Here is a 14,382-nt window from a genome sequence, read left to right as displayed (position 1 = left end):
AGGTTTACAAGAGTTTTGTAAATGCTGTTTTGGCTCAGTGATTTTAGTGGAAGTTTGGGAAAATCCTACTGAGTAGTAGGTCGTGGTTTTTTTTACCTTTTGAGCCAGGTTTTTTCCACGTAAAAATCTCTGTGTTCTTTATTTTATGCACTCTTAATTCCGCAAACAGTAATAGTAAGTACACCTAGAAGAACCAGGTTCTTCTAAAGCGAAAATTGGGTACCACACAAATTGCCCCCCCCTCTTGTGTGGTATTGACGTTTAGAACATCATTTCGGGCCAACAACAACAACAACAACAACAACAACAACTCAGTATAATCTCACTTAGTGGGAAAAAGCTTTGGAAAAGAGCCATGGCATAACTGATAAAGTTGTTGCCGTATGACCTTGTGGTCACAGGTTTGAACCATAAAAATAGGAGGTTAAAAGAAGGATATAGAGAAGGGAAAGGGCTAAAAGTTTTTTAAGAAAGAATGAGTGAAGTTTTGGTTCAAGCAATTCCTTATTTATAGAGAAATGACGGCGAAACTAACGGCGCATTCGATGTTTTTGGGGAAACGGACTGGCGGTGCATTCAATGCTTCTGGGGGAATGAACCGACGGGACGTTTTGATCACTTCGAACGCCTACGTCACGAGCATGATGTCATCACAAGAGGCTCGAGAAAATCGAGGTCAAAGTCGTTTCATATCATTCCATTCTAAGAAACACGGGGACTATCTGTATATGGTGAAAATCGAGAAGTATGATTTTGAAGGCGTAAATCGGGCTACAGGCCCGAGTCCGAGAGACTCAAAGTGGTATCGTATCCGGTTAAGGAACACCTACCTCGGGGAAGTTGATCGAGTGTCTGGCACGGACTGCATCGAGGGCAGCATTGTCTCGAAGTCAATCAAGAAAGAGCGAAAATTTCTCAAGGACAGGTGGACCTGGGCATTAATTATAGGATAGGGGTTGTACGAAATGGTACAGATCCGTACTAGGCCATTATACACCTATACCAATAGAATTCTTTACTTTTATGAGCAAGGTACTATATTGGGGTTTTCTCCTCCTATATAAAGGGGACCCTAATCATTTTGTAGGGGCATCAGATCATTCATTGCAATAGGACATTCTTATTCTTCTTGTTTAACGTGCTCTCTGACTATTCTTCAGCTTTATTGCCTTTAATTTACTGTTACTTTATTACTCTTAGCAGACCTCGAGGTCCCTGGATAAGTCAAGCTCGAGGCCCCCTATTGCCTCAACAATACTGATTCGGTTCTTTATTTCTTCTTACATAAGCTCAATATTACTTGTATAATCACTAGTATTAGAATATATTACGTATCTTTAAAACCACAAAATATCTTTAATTGTTAAACTCATTTTTTGAGGTAAACAATTTTAATCTCATTCAAGAAGAGCTTCATTTGGGGATCTTGTTTCCCTGAATCAAGCTATAAATAGGGGGATTAGCGTCCATTGTAAGGACAAGAAACTAGGTACACAAAAAGCTATAATCTATTGTCTTACTACGCTCAATTTGAACACTTGAACATTGTATTCACTCTTGTCCTCGAAAAGACTAAGTTCTTAGTCATGCTTATTATCTCCTTTAATTTCTTTTGATAAACCTATCTTTGTTTTCATTTACTTATCATTTTTGGGTCAAATCGATTCACTTGTCTATAAACCACGTTATAAATTCAGTTGTACCGTTTTACGGGTAAACAATGTTTAACATATAATCTTCTCTGTTTGATTTAATTTCCATCATTCAATCTTTGTTGATGGTTACTGCGGCCATGTAAATTAACACACTGAAGACTGCAGTAAAGACGAGAAAAGAATTCTATAAATCTACATATATATTGTTAGTTATCAGACACAGTGAAGTCTTTGCGCCATCTAATTGTGTAAGGACCCCGTATTTTTGTCATGACCAGATTATTGCATAAGTATTTCTGCTACTTTTAATACACGTGAAATATATGTGACGCATGCAATCAGGCTAGAATATTTTGGTACAGTTGGCCGTCGGTGCTTTGGTGAGGCAAAATGAAAATAGGTTGCTTCCTGATGCATGGTACATCCTTGTCCTATACTCCATGATAAGAACTTTCTCGGAAAGTTCACACACAATCACTTGTAAGTTATTATAAGTATATCAAAGGATCTCTCTGCTGTTATAAATAAGCCAATCTCCCTATCTAGACTTAATTACCCACAACACATCAAGTAAGAATATTATAAGAAAGAAAACATCATCTATAACAATAGAAAACATAACATATCCAAGATGATAGTGGAGATTGAGGAAGTCATGAGCAGCTACCAAGCACTGCCTCTGCTTTCACTCAACCATGTGTCTTTGTTGGTGAGAGATGTCTGGAATTCTGTGCGCTTCTATGAAGATGTCTTGGGCTTTTGCCTAGTTAAACGCCCTTCTTCTTTCAATTTCCATGGTGCCTGGTTAGCCTCTATATACCCTCTTTCTATTTTCACCTAAGGTTCACTCCTTATATTTCATGCATGTATGTCTAGTGTTTTATGTACATTATTATTCTAGGCCAATGAAAAAATTAATCTTGCTATGCGCCCATTTCATACCATTATTCTTTTATCATGGTAGAGTAAAGCACGTCCATGTTACAACAATAATAATTACCTCAGCTATTTTGTTTAACGTTTAAAAGGTTGTACAACTATGGAGTTGGGATTCACTTGCTTGAGAACGTAGCTATGGAGGATTACGATGCCATCAATGAACCTCGACCCATTAATCCAAAGGATAACCACATTTCCTTCCAGGTAAATTAACTTTTAATTTCATTAATTCTTGAATGATGCAAACAGTGCAAGAGCTAGTTTGGGGAGAGGCGGTTCGATTGAATCGCCTTTGCTGGAAAGTTATACCGTGCAAATAGGGCTAATTAAACCTAGTTTCTTGGTTATATATAAGTTGTTGAATGAGAAAAATTGTAGTAAAATAATGAAAATTGCTTTAGGTCGCATGTTCAAATCTCAAACGTAACGTAACATTTCAAATCAGTTCTTGTTTCATTAGTATTAATTCTTAACGCACTATATATGTAACCAAACAGTGCACTGATGTTGAGGTGGTGAAGAGAAGGTTGGAGGAAATGAGAATGAGATATGTGACTGCAGTGGTAGAGGATAACGGCATAAAAGTAGATCAGGTGTTTTTCCATGACCCAGATGGCTACATGATTGAAATATGTAACTGTGAGAATATTCCACTTTTGCCCATCTCTTCCACTTGCCCACTCAAGCTCCACAATATTGGCACCAGCCATAACAAGTTCACAGCCACCAGTTGTGGATGTGAGACTGCAGAGATGATGGAAAGCTTAAGCAAGGACATGCTCAACTTTTCTTTCTAATTAAATATTGTATATTTTCAGTTAATCTCTAATGTGGTTTGTTTGTTACTACTTTAATTAAGTGGCTTTTCCACAAGCCGTGTTTAAGTTTGTCTGGCTATATACAAGTTAAAACTGGAATGGAAGTACTTCTAATTTCAAATTTTATTTGTATATGTACAAATTATATATATAATATTAATGATGATAGCAATCTAAAGAAAGGATAACAATTTGGCTTAACTTAGATATTTTTTTTTCTTTTTCAGCTTTGTTTTTTTCCTTTCCTTTTGCAGTATTTAGATATCTTGTGTTTTGATAATTTTTGTCTTTCAATTTTCTCTGTAATATGCTACTCATGATTTGCATGGAAAAAATAATTAATAGCCTCGCGAGTCCGCATTAAGACATCAACAAAAATATATCAAGATCTATTCAGCTAGGTGCATATTTATATTAGGTGTTTTCCTATATTTTTCTTTTTGGATACAAAAATCATACTCTTCAACACTCGCGCAAGGAAACTTCTTCTCAGGTGCCAACATAACAAATTTTTCATGACGGTATAGAAAGTACAACCTTCTAAATTATGCCTAAATAATAAAGTGGCGTATATTGATAAATACGCAAATTTGGAGAAGAAAATGAGAAATCGAAATCCTAATTTCAGAGAAAGAGACGATTTCATATTATTGAAGAATAAGGGAAAGAATAATATGTCTTTCTAGTTGTACACGTGCACAACTTTTTTTATTTATTTACAAAATACACTAATATTACAAAATAGACTATGTAAGGAAAATAATGTGGGATCCGGATCAAGATTGGGCCTGTATTTTTTTTTTTCTACTATCTAATAAAGCGGCATAAGCACACAGCAGGTCAACATGCCTGCCTGTATGCTTGAGGGTATAATCGTCTTTTCAGTTTCATTTTGTGTCTTTCTTTTACTTTAACAACAACATGTCAAGGCCACCGCTGGATTGATCGCTATCATCAACTTTACCAAATTGCTCTGTCTACTGCTTCACATGCCTGATAGTCTGAGAGTAGGCCACGTCTTATTTGCTTTTGGGTAAACGCTGGGCAAACACAAAATTTCACGATTCCTCATGTAGAATCTTTCATTATAAAAACAGATCTTCATACATAAATCACAAACTTAAATGGTCCGGATGGAAAGAGTAGGTAAACACACAAATATATATTTACTTTTATGCTAATCCATCTTTCATCAACTTGTCTCATCTCCTGTACTCTAGTTATCTTATATGAAGTCTGCTGTTGGTATTGGATAGAAAGATTGCCAAGCATGTGTTCTAATGCTAATAGAATGATAATCTTTTACATTATTAAAGCGATTTTTGTCTAACATATAGCTTTCCTCAAGATGAAGATGTAATTTTGGAGATTCTTTCATTTCCTCCTTTCGGCATAAATGTGAATTTCTTCAGCAAAAAACCAAGAATTTTGGATTATGTTGCACAATGCACTAACCTCTTGAATTCAAGAAACCTAAGTCATTAAACTATACTCCAAAATGAATTCTATAAGGGAGAAAATGGAGCAAATTAGGGTAAACATTACATGATTAAGTCATAATTGGCTCATTTACAGGGATGATCAAATAATACTTACTGTGCTGCTATTATCCATTGGGTTCTTGAAGTTAGAATAATCTCATCGATTAAGCAAATTAGGTAAACATTACAAGATTAAGCTATAATTGGTTTTACATTTGCAGGGATGATCAGACCATACTTATTACGCTACTACCATACTTTGGGTACTTGAAGTTGGAACAACCTCGTCACTTGCCTATTTTCAGGACTGACGGGATCATTATGACAGCTTAACTCCATTTGCGATCATGTCAAATTTCTCATGTATTTGCTCCATAGAGCTTACACACCCATGGCTTCTACTAACCCACACCGATAAAATTCCGCATTAGAAATCAAAGCTTTACAATTCGAGAAAGATGAAAAAGACATGATATTCAAATTTAAGGCTTCACTATCAATAAATATTCTTCAATTTGATATGCACAGAAAGCTCAATTTTTAAATATAACATCGTAAAAAGCAAAGCTATTCAACAGAGCATATCTTTTAACCTCATTTAAATTTTTAGAGCATTTGGTATTACTATTAATATTTCAACATACAAATGCCCTAACCACGAAGTCAAAATCCGCAATTTCGTCTTTCTCCTATATTGGTAGGTTCTATGTTTTCATCCGGTCCCAATGATCTCCTTGATTTACCATTCTCCCATAGTTACAAAGAGATCATATTTATATCGCTAGGGATTGATCATATTTTCTCTTTGTATTAAACATATAAAATAGGTCCATCTAAAAAAGTAAAATAAAACACAGCAAGGCGCCTTCAAGAACGTTCTAAAATGGATTATCTAACAAGTTGCCTGGACAACAAATAAGGGATAATCACATAGACATGCCTGCTTGGATTTAAAGGGTTGTTTGGTCATTTTAGTTGAAATAGAACATAATGATTGGTCAAAAAAAAATATTATGTAGCTCATATATAAATTTTCGAATATCTTGACTAAGTTACCCTTTTCATCATCAATCATTATCCACTTTCCCATACAACAGCATTAATTTGTACTCTTCACGTGGACCCCACGCCCAGCCTACCCAAACTGTTTCACCTCCATTTGCCAAAATTCATAACATGTGTTCTTCTCTCTATGTACTGTTGCACACACTTATTAATTTATTAAATTCAAATGTTTTATTATCAAAATTTATTTAAGGTCAATTTGATTACTTTTATAACAAATGAGAGATTACTTAATTTAAAATTAATATAGTGTCACCAATACACAATGATTGAGTGCATTATTTGTATTAGGATAAAACTTTATGAAAACAAGTCCACAAAATTGTAAAGCAAAATTTAGAGAAAATTCACATACAAAAATTAAGAGAGAGGATTTAGATTGAACCCAAAAAAAACACTAATTTTGTTACACAATTTGAAAGTTTCTATGTGATTAGTTTTTCAAATGGTTTTTATTTTAATTACTGCATTTTTTCTTGAATTTTTTATTAATTATTTTTACTCAACACTTTTCATTTGAAACTTGATCATGCAAAGAATTGTGAATTTATATGTTTACATCAGTTTTTATCTCTGTTTTAGTTTTTTAATATCTTTCAAAGAAAGATCTTAAGATTATTAGAAGATTTTTCTTAGCATCGACCATAGATAAATTGTATCATACTTGAAATATTTACAATATTCTTGAAATACCTCATCTAAATAAAAAATAATATATTAAAATACGTGGGAAAAAATGAATATAAACCAATATAATAATAAAACGTGCTAATTGAACTAGGAGGAAACACAAAGTTGAAAGATCAAGATATCGGCCTATCCCAAAGTTGAAAATGAATTATCACTCCTATCGGGAGCTTTCACCAATTCAGCATTGTTTTTGCAGTTAGTACATAGTGTATCTAATAAGGTGAGGTCCAAAAATCATAAAATTAAATTTTCACTCAGAGAAAGATTTTCTTAGCTCAATATTGGAGTTTAGATTGAGCTGAATCATAAAGAGAAGATTGAAAAGGGAAACGAAATTTCACAGCTACTAAATTACGGAAAAGCATAAATACAGTACCCGAACAAACAAATGGCATTGATTTTGTTAAACGACGTAATAAATAGAGTAACAAAATACTTTTGTAAATTATATTACTAATAATTTTAAGTGATTTTGGCATATCTCTGATCTTTAGCAGAGAACCAAAAACATACATACATATACGGATTGTTCACATAATTAATTGTGATTTAGAAAAAAAGAAAAAAGAATACTCGACTGTTATAAGCAGCTCCTAAAGGCATAGGTCTATTACCATGTACAAAACCAACATGAGAAATTTACAAACAAAAGTGAGTGACATTTAAGATTAAGAACAACACTAAATAACTGTTGGGCCCGGGCATACCGTCACTAGTACCAATATACGCAGTATGGTGACAGCAAACGCAGTCCTCTTTTTTCATCTCTCCCCATAACTCCATTCTTATCGAGACAGGAAAAACCAACAAACTATTTCTGTATCTCTTATACCTATCCTCTACAGACCGCTGCATCTATCTCTTCAGATAAATTAAATGGGGACTGGTTCATCCAAGAACCCGGATACCAGCTCCCATGGCAGCAAGGATGACCTAGGCGGAGGACAACTCTACGTCTCTCTCAAAATGGAAAATTTCAAGCTCAAAGGCGAACTCGTCCCTCACATCTACGGCTCTGTCCCTCTCATCGGCTCTTGGGATTCTTCCAAAGCTGTAATTCATCTCCTACCTCATTTCTATGTTTCTATCTTCTTTCTTATAGTCGCTAATTATGCAATTCAAAATTTAATCATCAGCTTCCTATGGAACGGGAATCAACTTCTATGTGGGAATTGAGTTTCGTGGTTCCTCCTAATCACGGTTCGCTCCTCTTCGCATTTTATTGTTTCGCATTTCCTCTAAGTTGTTGAATTCGTGGAATAAAATCAATTTATATTTTTGCGGTTTGAGAATTATGTAGAGACATTAGACTTCAATTTCCTCTTGAAGCCAAAATACAATAACGCCCCCTGTACAGTGGAGGAAGGTCCCACTCGTCATCTAACTGGTGGAACATTGCGAGGAGATGTGCGTTCAGCAATTTTTAGGTTGGATGACGAGGAGGTTATTGAATATAGAGTGTTCATTAAAGCAGATAGAGTTTCACCATTTGATCTTGCAGCAAGCTGGAGAGCCTTTCAGGAATACCGTAAGCCTTCAACTGTTCGAGGTATACCAGATGTTAGTATGAACTCTACAGCCGATACGGGTCCCGAGGTAGGTTGAGGTGCATTAGCCATGCTTCTTTTTTAACCTTTTAAGCTAGAAGCCTTTGGATAGTCTCTCCATGCATGAGTATTTAAATAGTCTCGTTGGAATTTAAGTGTTTTTTTGCTTTATCATACGATGCTTTGATTTGAAGTTGGTAAACTGCAGTATTGCAAAAACTAAAGGTAGTTGATGACTAACCAAGTCAATTATGCTACTTATCACAACAAAAAAAGCAACTCGACTACGCTATATGCACATATTTGAAGGCATGTAAATAGAATGATTTGAGCTATGACTAGTCAAATATAGTGTTTGGTCTTGGGATTAAAACTGTTATAACCATCAGTGCTCATAAGTGCTATCATTTTCTGTTCTTGACTGTCATGGAGTTACCTTTCTTGCTTCAAAAATGGTAAATCATGAATACTGCTTAGGAGGCTTGTTATCTGTTAATCGTTAACAGGGTGATATGAGTTCCACGTAACTTCATGACGTTCCATCACATTTTAAACATTCTTTCTGGGCAGAATGGCTCATCTGCGAGTCTAGAGCTCGATCTAGAACACTATGTTGTCCCTGCTCCAGCAACCTCTGCTTTGGTTTATGCGGCTAACTTGACAGCAACTCCTAGGTCGCTAAATCGCACCAAGGTATTTTCAGGGACTGATGGATCTACCAGCATGTCCGGTTCCTCAAAAGATGGTCATGCTCCAAATGATCGACCTGTTGCAGTAAAGGTTTTCATGTTGCCTTTGTTTCTTATTTGTGATTTCATTTGATTGTAAGACATGAGATTCTGTTCTTTGCACTCCATGCTTATTACACGGAATATACTCCATAACATAGTTACATATTGATATGAAGAGGTTTACTAATAGTCCTGAATTCTCTTTCTGGCTGAAGTACTTCCGTTCTATAATTAGCAGTCATTACTATAACAGTGAGTTTGGTCTAGGATTTAGTTTGTATGGGATAGTGATCATCATTGTCTCCCAAAAGATATTCAAAGGCTAGAAGATATTCAATGGCAGTCTAGCTAATCATCTTATCCCACCAAAATTCTTGTATGAAGAAAAGTTAAACCATCTATGCGTGTACAATTTCATGACCAATTATATATGCACATTTTAGTTTTTTGCCATTGTTTTTGGCTGCCTGACATCCATCTGCGTGCGCAATGTCTAGGCAACTTAGTTTGCTTACCTTTTGGTCTTCTTTTTCCATCTATGCTATCATTTGACTTCAACATTATAGCTTGTTGTTTGAGAAGTCATGTTAGTTTTGAATTCTGCTGTCTTGGTATCATTCAGGAGATGGAAGTAATAATCCCAGATCCAACTAGAGTTCCTTCAAGTTCTGGCATGGTTGAATCCAAGTCTATGGGAAATTCTTCATCTTTGCAAAAGCAAGATAGCCACAGGGGACTCCTTGTAGATAGGGGTGTGGGGTCTCCTAGACCAGTTAAATCACCCAGTACAAGCACCTTCACTCTTGATATGAAGCCTGACTCAGATACCAAGGTCTGTAGCTATCTAATAAAGAACAGCAATGAATAGTGTCATAAAATGTCATTCTAGATATGTTACTTTTACACATCTGATCTATTATTCACTGTTAATTCTTAGAATATGATGCCGGCAGCTGCAGGAGCTGTTGCAGCTGCAGCTATAGCCGATCAAATGCTTGGACCAAAGGAAGACAGACATCTTGCAATCGTCCTGGTATCCATTTTGTCAGCTTTGGTTCCCAATGCTTGTGCATTTATTTTACATTTTCTTTGTGGAATTATACCGTATATAATAGCTGTCCTGTGCAACTCTAGTAGAGGAGTAAGCGGTATCTTAAGACTTGCATTCATGCAGGTAGGCTTGCCGGCTCGTGGAAAAACTTTTACTGCTGCTAAACTTACTAGGTATCTTCGATGGTTAGGTCATGACACCAAGCACTTCAATGTTGGGAAGGTAAGTCATGATTTAAGATATTCTGCAATCTCTCGCGAATTTGTAAAAAAAGTAACAATCTCTTCCTTTTGTGGACAGTATCGGAGACTGAAGCACGGAACTAATCAGGTAGTTTTATTATCTTGAATTGAACTTTTTCTCCTAATTTATGGTGTTAAAAGTTGCACTCCGTCATCTGGTAGCTTTTTTGTCCACGATTTGACCGTATAAAATGATTTCTAAAAAGTTGTGAATTTAACTTGAAAAAGTGGCAAAGTACAATGATCATCCATATTGATAATTAGAATCCACATTGTTTAACCAGGAGTACAAAGCAGCTTCAACTCCTTGTTTGTTAAAAAAAGTAGCCCTTTCACATCTCTTTGAACTCTTCCACATAAAATGCGATCAAGCTGCATGTACAATATAGGACTCATTTGTTTGCACTTAATGAAGGTCTGAATGTGAAGCCCCAGGGTTGGCTCAATTGGTGAAGAACTTGTGTCTTAGGTCACAGATTCGAGCCCTACGCCAAACGAATTAACTCCGGTATTCAAGTGGAGAAGGGTAGAGGGGAGGGCCCATCATACTCGAGTTTCGAAGGCTGTGGTTGCCAAAAGGGTTGCCTCCAGATGGATTTCTCAGTCAGAAAAGAAAAAAGAAAAAAAATGGAAGTCTCAATTTTAGTTATTCAGATCTCAATCATTAAGTATGTTTGTGAGAACATAGAGTGACCTTATTTGGGATAGGAAATTTATCGTATTGTAGGAAGTGATTAATAGATTGCAAGTGATTACCAATCTTAACTTCCATCATATTTGCTCGGATCATTTGTTGACTTAGAATGCTTCACAAGGCCACTAAGAGTCGGATGGTTCAATCAAGCCGAATTCTAAGAGTTCTTGGCATTCCTTCTTTGCGAGTTGAAATGTTCGGGGTTTATTTCAGAGTGACTCGCTTTTGTTTGGTAGATTTTTCATTTTTTTCTTAAAAAGCAATTTGATTATGAATTCTTCATTTTTCCATAATGGATGGTTGCATTTGCTAAGAAAATTCACATGTGATTCCACACTCGGTTGTTGTTGCTCTATCTCCTCAGCAATTTGGTGGTTTGTTCATCTTCAACGATTGGGCATAATCGAGGAATTTTAAGATAATGCTTGAATTGTGATGTACTTTCAAGGTTTTGCACCTCTCAAGGACTAGGGCTGTTCAAATCCGAACCATAACCGTTAACCGAACCGCAAAAACGGCTTATTGGCTTATTGGTATGGGGTTATCGGGGTAATGGTTGGTGAACAGATTGAAATTTTATAATTAATGGCTTAACGTTTTGGGGGTGGATTACTCAATTTCCTTATCGGATAAAGCGTTAAGCCGTTAAGAATTTTTATATTTACACTTTTACCCCCTATGTATGTAAAGTAATATTTGAAACCCTAAATTCCTAATTTATCAAATCTCAATTCAGCCCGCATCAGTCAGTTTCTCGCAACAGTCGGTCTCTGTTAGTTTATATGAGTCCACCAAACTATAGAGTACCTGGTCCTCTATGATTTTCCACTAAGAATACTAGGAAACAGTAAGTAAAAGAGACACGAGATTTTTACGTGGAAAAATCCCACTCAAGGGGACAAAAACCACGACCTACACGCTTTCAACTTCACTAACTTGTAATTACACTATTACAAGCCACTTTGTAATGACTCTATTACAAAGACTTTAACTCAACTAACTCGTAGTACACTTACGACAAGCCACTTTGTCACTCACTAGTTACAAAGACTTTAACTTATGACTAACTCTAGTCACAACACAAACCTTCTAAGGTTTGCGATTTTTGGGTTTCCTAAAACATAGCTTCTAAGAAAGCAAGATAGGAGTTACAATGAAGAGCAAATAATAAGATTACAACTCAACTACGGATGTACATAGACTCATTGTGAAACTGATCCTTTAGTGGAGTTGTCTTTTTGTTCTTGACACACTTGTGACTTTAATGCTGGATTGACTCTTTAATGCCTGAGAGAATATCACTAAATGCTCAAGTGAATATCTTGTGCCTTGCACCATGTTATTATGCTACCAAAGACATCACAAGGATGATGTCAATTCTTAGTACAAGCCTCTTCAATGGGAAGTGACTGCTGCACTGTCGCGTGAACAGTAGCAGGCAGTCACTCTCTGCAATTGCGTTCCAGCTGTTGACTTGTACTTCTGTCAGAGAACACCAAGGGATCAGGTCCCTGTCGGATCACTCTCTGCAATTGCATTCCAGCCGTTGACTTGTACTTTTGTCAGAGAACACCAACGGATCAGGTCCCTGTCGTATTCCTCTTTGTAGTAGTTTATTAGCTGGAGTTCAGACTGAACTTCGTTCATTTGAAATGTGTACCAAGTGAGTCAGGTTCCCTATTTGGTACTTAACAGTAAGTTTGTTAGATCATCAAAACACAAGAAACATAAGGTGAAGACATTAAAAACACATCAATTTCCCCCTTTTGATGATGACAAACTTAGGCATTGATAGTATCTATTTAGAGCAGAAATAACCAGATGAGGTACCAGGAACTACCCAAGGTTCTTCCTTAATCAGATCCCCTGTTTCAATCAATTGGTCACCAAGTTCACCCTGACCTTTTGCTTTTGATTCCCCCTTAATTAGATCCCCCGTTTCAATCACACTACACAATCTTCCCCCTTTTGGCATCATTAAAAATACACAAACAGGCAAACAACATAAAGAAGTCCAGTACAGCCAACTCATGCCACATATGTGCACACAATATGATAGAAAAGAGAAGCCAAAGGAAAACAATATTGTACAAGCAAAAAGAGGAGTTGTTTCATTGATATGAATAATGGACCGAGCAAAACAGGAGCAGTAATAGTGAAATCCAGCCTGCCATCAGCAAAAGGATAAACAAAAATAGAAACAGTAGCCACAAAACATCATAACAGAAGATAACTGGTCACTAGGAGGAATCTAAGGGGCACTAGAAGAGGAAGACTGGGAGAGGGAAGCAACAAGTGTCTTGAGAACCAGGTCCAATCGGGCATTTGCAGACAGCTGCTCTTCAAGCAGTTTTTCGCGAAGCTTATCATTTTCCTTTGTCAAGCGGTCAACTTCTTCATTTGTGGAATTAATGAAACCGGGTCCTTTAACAGCTTGACTGAGCTGAGTTTCTAGTATGGCGTTCTGAGCCCTCAATCTTCTGATCTCTTCAGAAGCAGCATTTTGAACATTGATCAGCTGAGAAATAGTCGAAATGTTTCCACCAACCTTTTCTACGCACTCACATTCTTCCAGAGTAGTTTTAGAGAAGGTTTGCTTACGTGTGCCCACTCTGGGATTACCCAAGGGAACCTTGTAAAACTTAAACACTTTGAGTGAGGAGGAATCCATATGGGAGCCCATGATTCCCACCTTTAAAGTTTGCCACCTTTTGCATATGATCTATCATGATTGCTGGCAGGTTGATCGGGACAAACTCATCCAGAGCTTCCATTAGAACCAGATCAGACTTTGTAGCAATAGACTGCCTCTCAGAGCAAGGTAAAAACACCTTATTAACCAGCTCAAAGAGAAGCTGATACTCGGGAAGCAGCACTTTCTTATGTACCTGTTCCCCTGCTGAATAGCTTGCTCTTTCATGATAGCTCTCCTAAATTAGCACCACAGATACCTTTGACTGAGGACATTCCTTCACATGGAATTTGGAGAACCTTCCCCAATGCTGAAGCATCAAGTACAATGTCTACTCCATTTACTAGCACACAGATGTGATCCCCCTCAACAGTGAAGAGAGATGCGTAGAAATTTTGTACCGCATCTTCGTACATTATAGGCATGTTCTCCTGAAACAAGTGCTCCCATTGCTGAAATTCCAGTATCTCCAAAATTTGTCTCATACCTGCCATCTCTGAGATTGCCGGATCAAACATACGACCCCACAAGACTTTCTGAGTTCTCAATCTCTCCTGCCAAAGACCACTGTCAATAGGTATGGTCTTCAGAGAACCAGGTTCCCCTATAGTTTCCCGTTTTCGTTTTCTAGAGTCTTCAACCGATTTCCCTTTCCAACTTACAACCCCACAGTATCTCCTTCAGACATAGCTTGCTCAGCTACACTCTTCTTAGACTTGCTACTACCCTTCACGGATGTTTCACTTTGTTTTTCAATAGCGTCATCGGAAGCTCCAT

General features: G+C 36.8%; 2 protein-coding genes across 2 annotated transcripts; both read left to right on the top strand.

Moving 5' to 3' along the window:
- On the top strand, nucleotides 2,193-3,613 carry LOC109230470 (lactoylglutathione lyase-like). The gene is made up of 3 exons (XM_019395963.1): nucleotides 2,193-2,459; nucleotides 2,684-2,798; nucleotides 3,092-3,613. The coding sequence occupies exons 1-3, from the start codon at nucleotides 2,287-2,289 to the stop codon at nucleotides 3,389-3,391; spliced, it is 588 nt and encodes a 195-aa protein (XP_019251508.1). The 5' UTR covers nucleotides 2,193-2,286; the 3' UTR covers nucleotides 3,392-3,613.
- On the top strand, nucleotides 7,347-11,466 carry LOC109230007 (6-phosphofructo-2-kinase/fructose-2,6-bisphosphatase-like). The gene is made up of 9 exons (XM_019395545.1): nucleotides 7,347-7,701; nucleotides 7,785-7,848; nucleotides 7,949-8,244; nucleotides 8,766-8,975; nucleotides 9,549-9,758; nucleotides 9,864-9,959; nucleotides 10,101-10,199; nucleotides 10,278-10,307; nucleotides 11,362-11,466. Exons 1-9 carry the CDS (start codon nucleotides 7,525-7,527, stop codon nucleotides 11,464-11,466), a joined length of 1,287 nt encoding a protein of 428 aa, XP_019251090.1. The 5' UTR covers nucleotides 7,347-7,524.

The sequence above is a fragment of the Nicotiana attenuata genome, chromosome 7, assembly GCF_001879085.1.
Source record: "Nicotiana attenuata strain UT chromosome 7, NIATTr2, whole genome shotgun sequence".
In the NCBI taxonomy this organism is placed as follows: Eukaryota; Viridiplantae; Streptophyta; class Magnoliopsida; order Solanales; family Solanaceae; genus Nicotiana; species Nicotiana attenuata.
The sequence above is the reverse complement of the archived record's forward strand: the minus strand, read 5'-3'. Positions and strand labels throughout refer to the sequence as shown.

Bases quoted from the DNA above. Each gene is read 5' to 3' on its own strand.
- LOC109230470 (XM_019395963.1), top strand. From the start codon at position 2,287: ATGATAGTGGAGATTGAGGAAGTCATGAGCAGCTACCAAGCACTGCCT. The intron at 2,460-2,683 runs GTTAGCCTCTAT...AACGTTTAAAAG, and splicing joins TTCAATTTCCATGGTGCCTG to GTTGTACAACTATGGAGTTG. The intron at 2,799-3,091 runs GTAAATTAACTT...GTAACCAAACAG, and splicing joins ATAACCACATTTCCTTCCAG to TGCACTGATGTTGAGGTGGT.
- LOC109230007 (XM_019395545.1), top strand. From the start codon at position 7,525: ATGGGGACTGGTTCATCCAAGAACCCGGATACCAGCTCCCATGGCAGC. The intron at 7,849-7,948 runs GTTCGCTCCTCT...AGAATTATGTAG, and splicing joins CGTGGTTCCTCCTAATCACG to AGACATTAGACTTCAATTTC. The intron at 9,759-9,863 runs GTCTGTAGCTAT...GTTAATTCTTAG, and splicing joins AGCCTGACTCAGATACCAAG to AATATGATGCCGGCAGCTGC.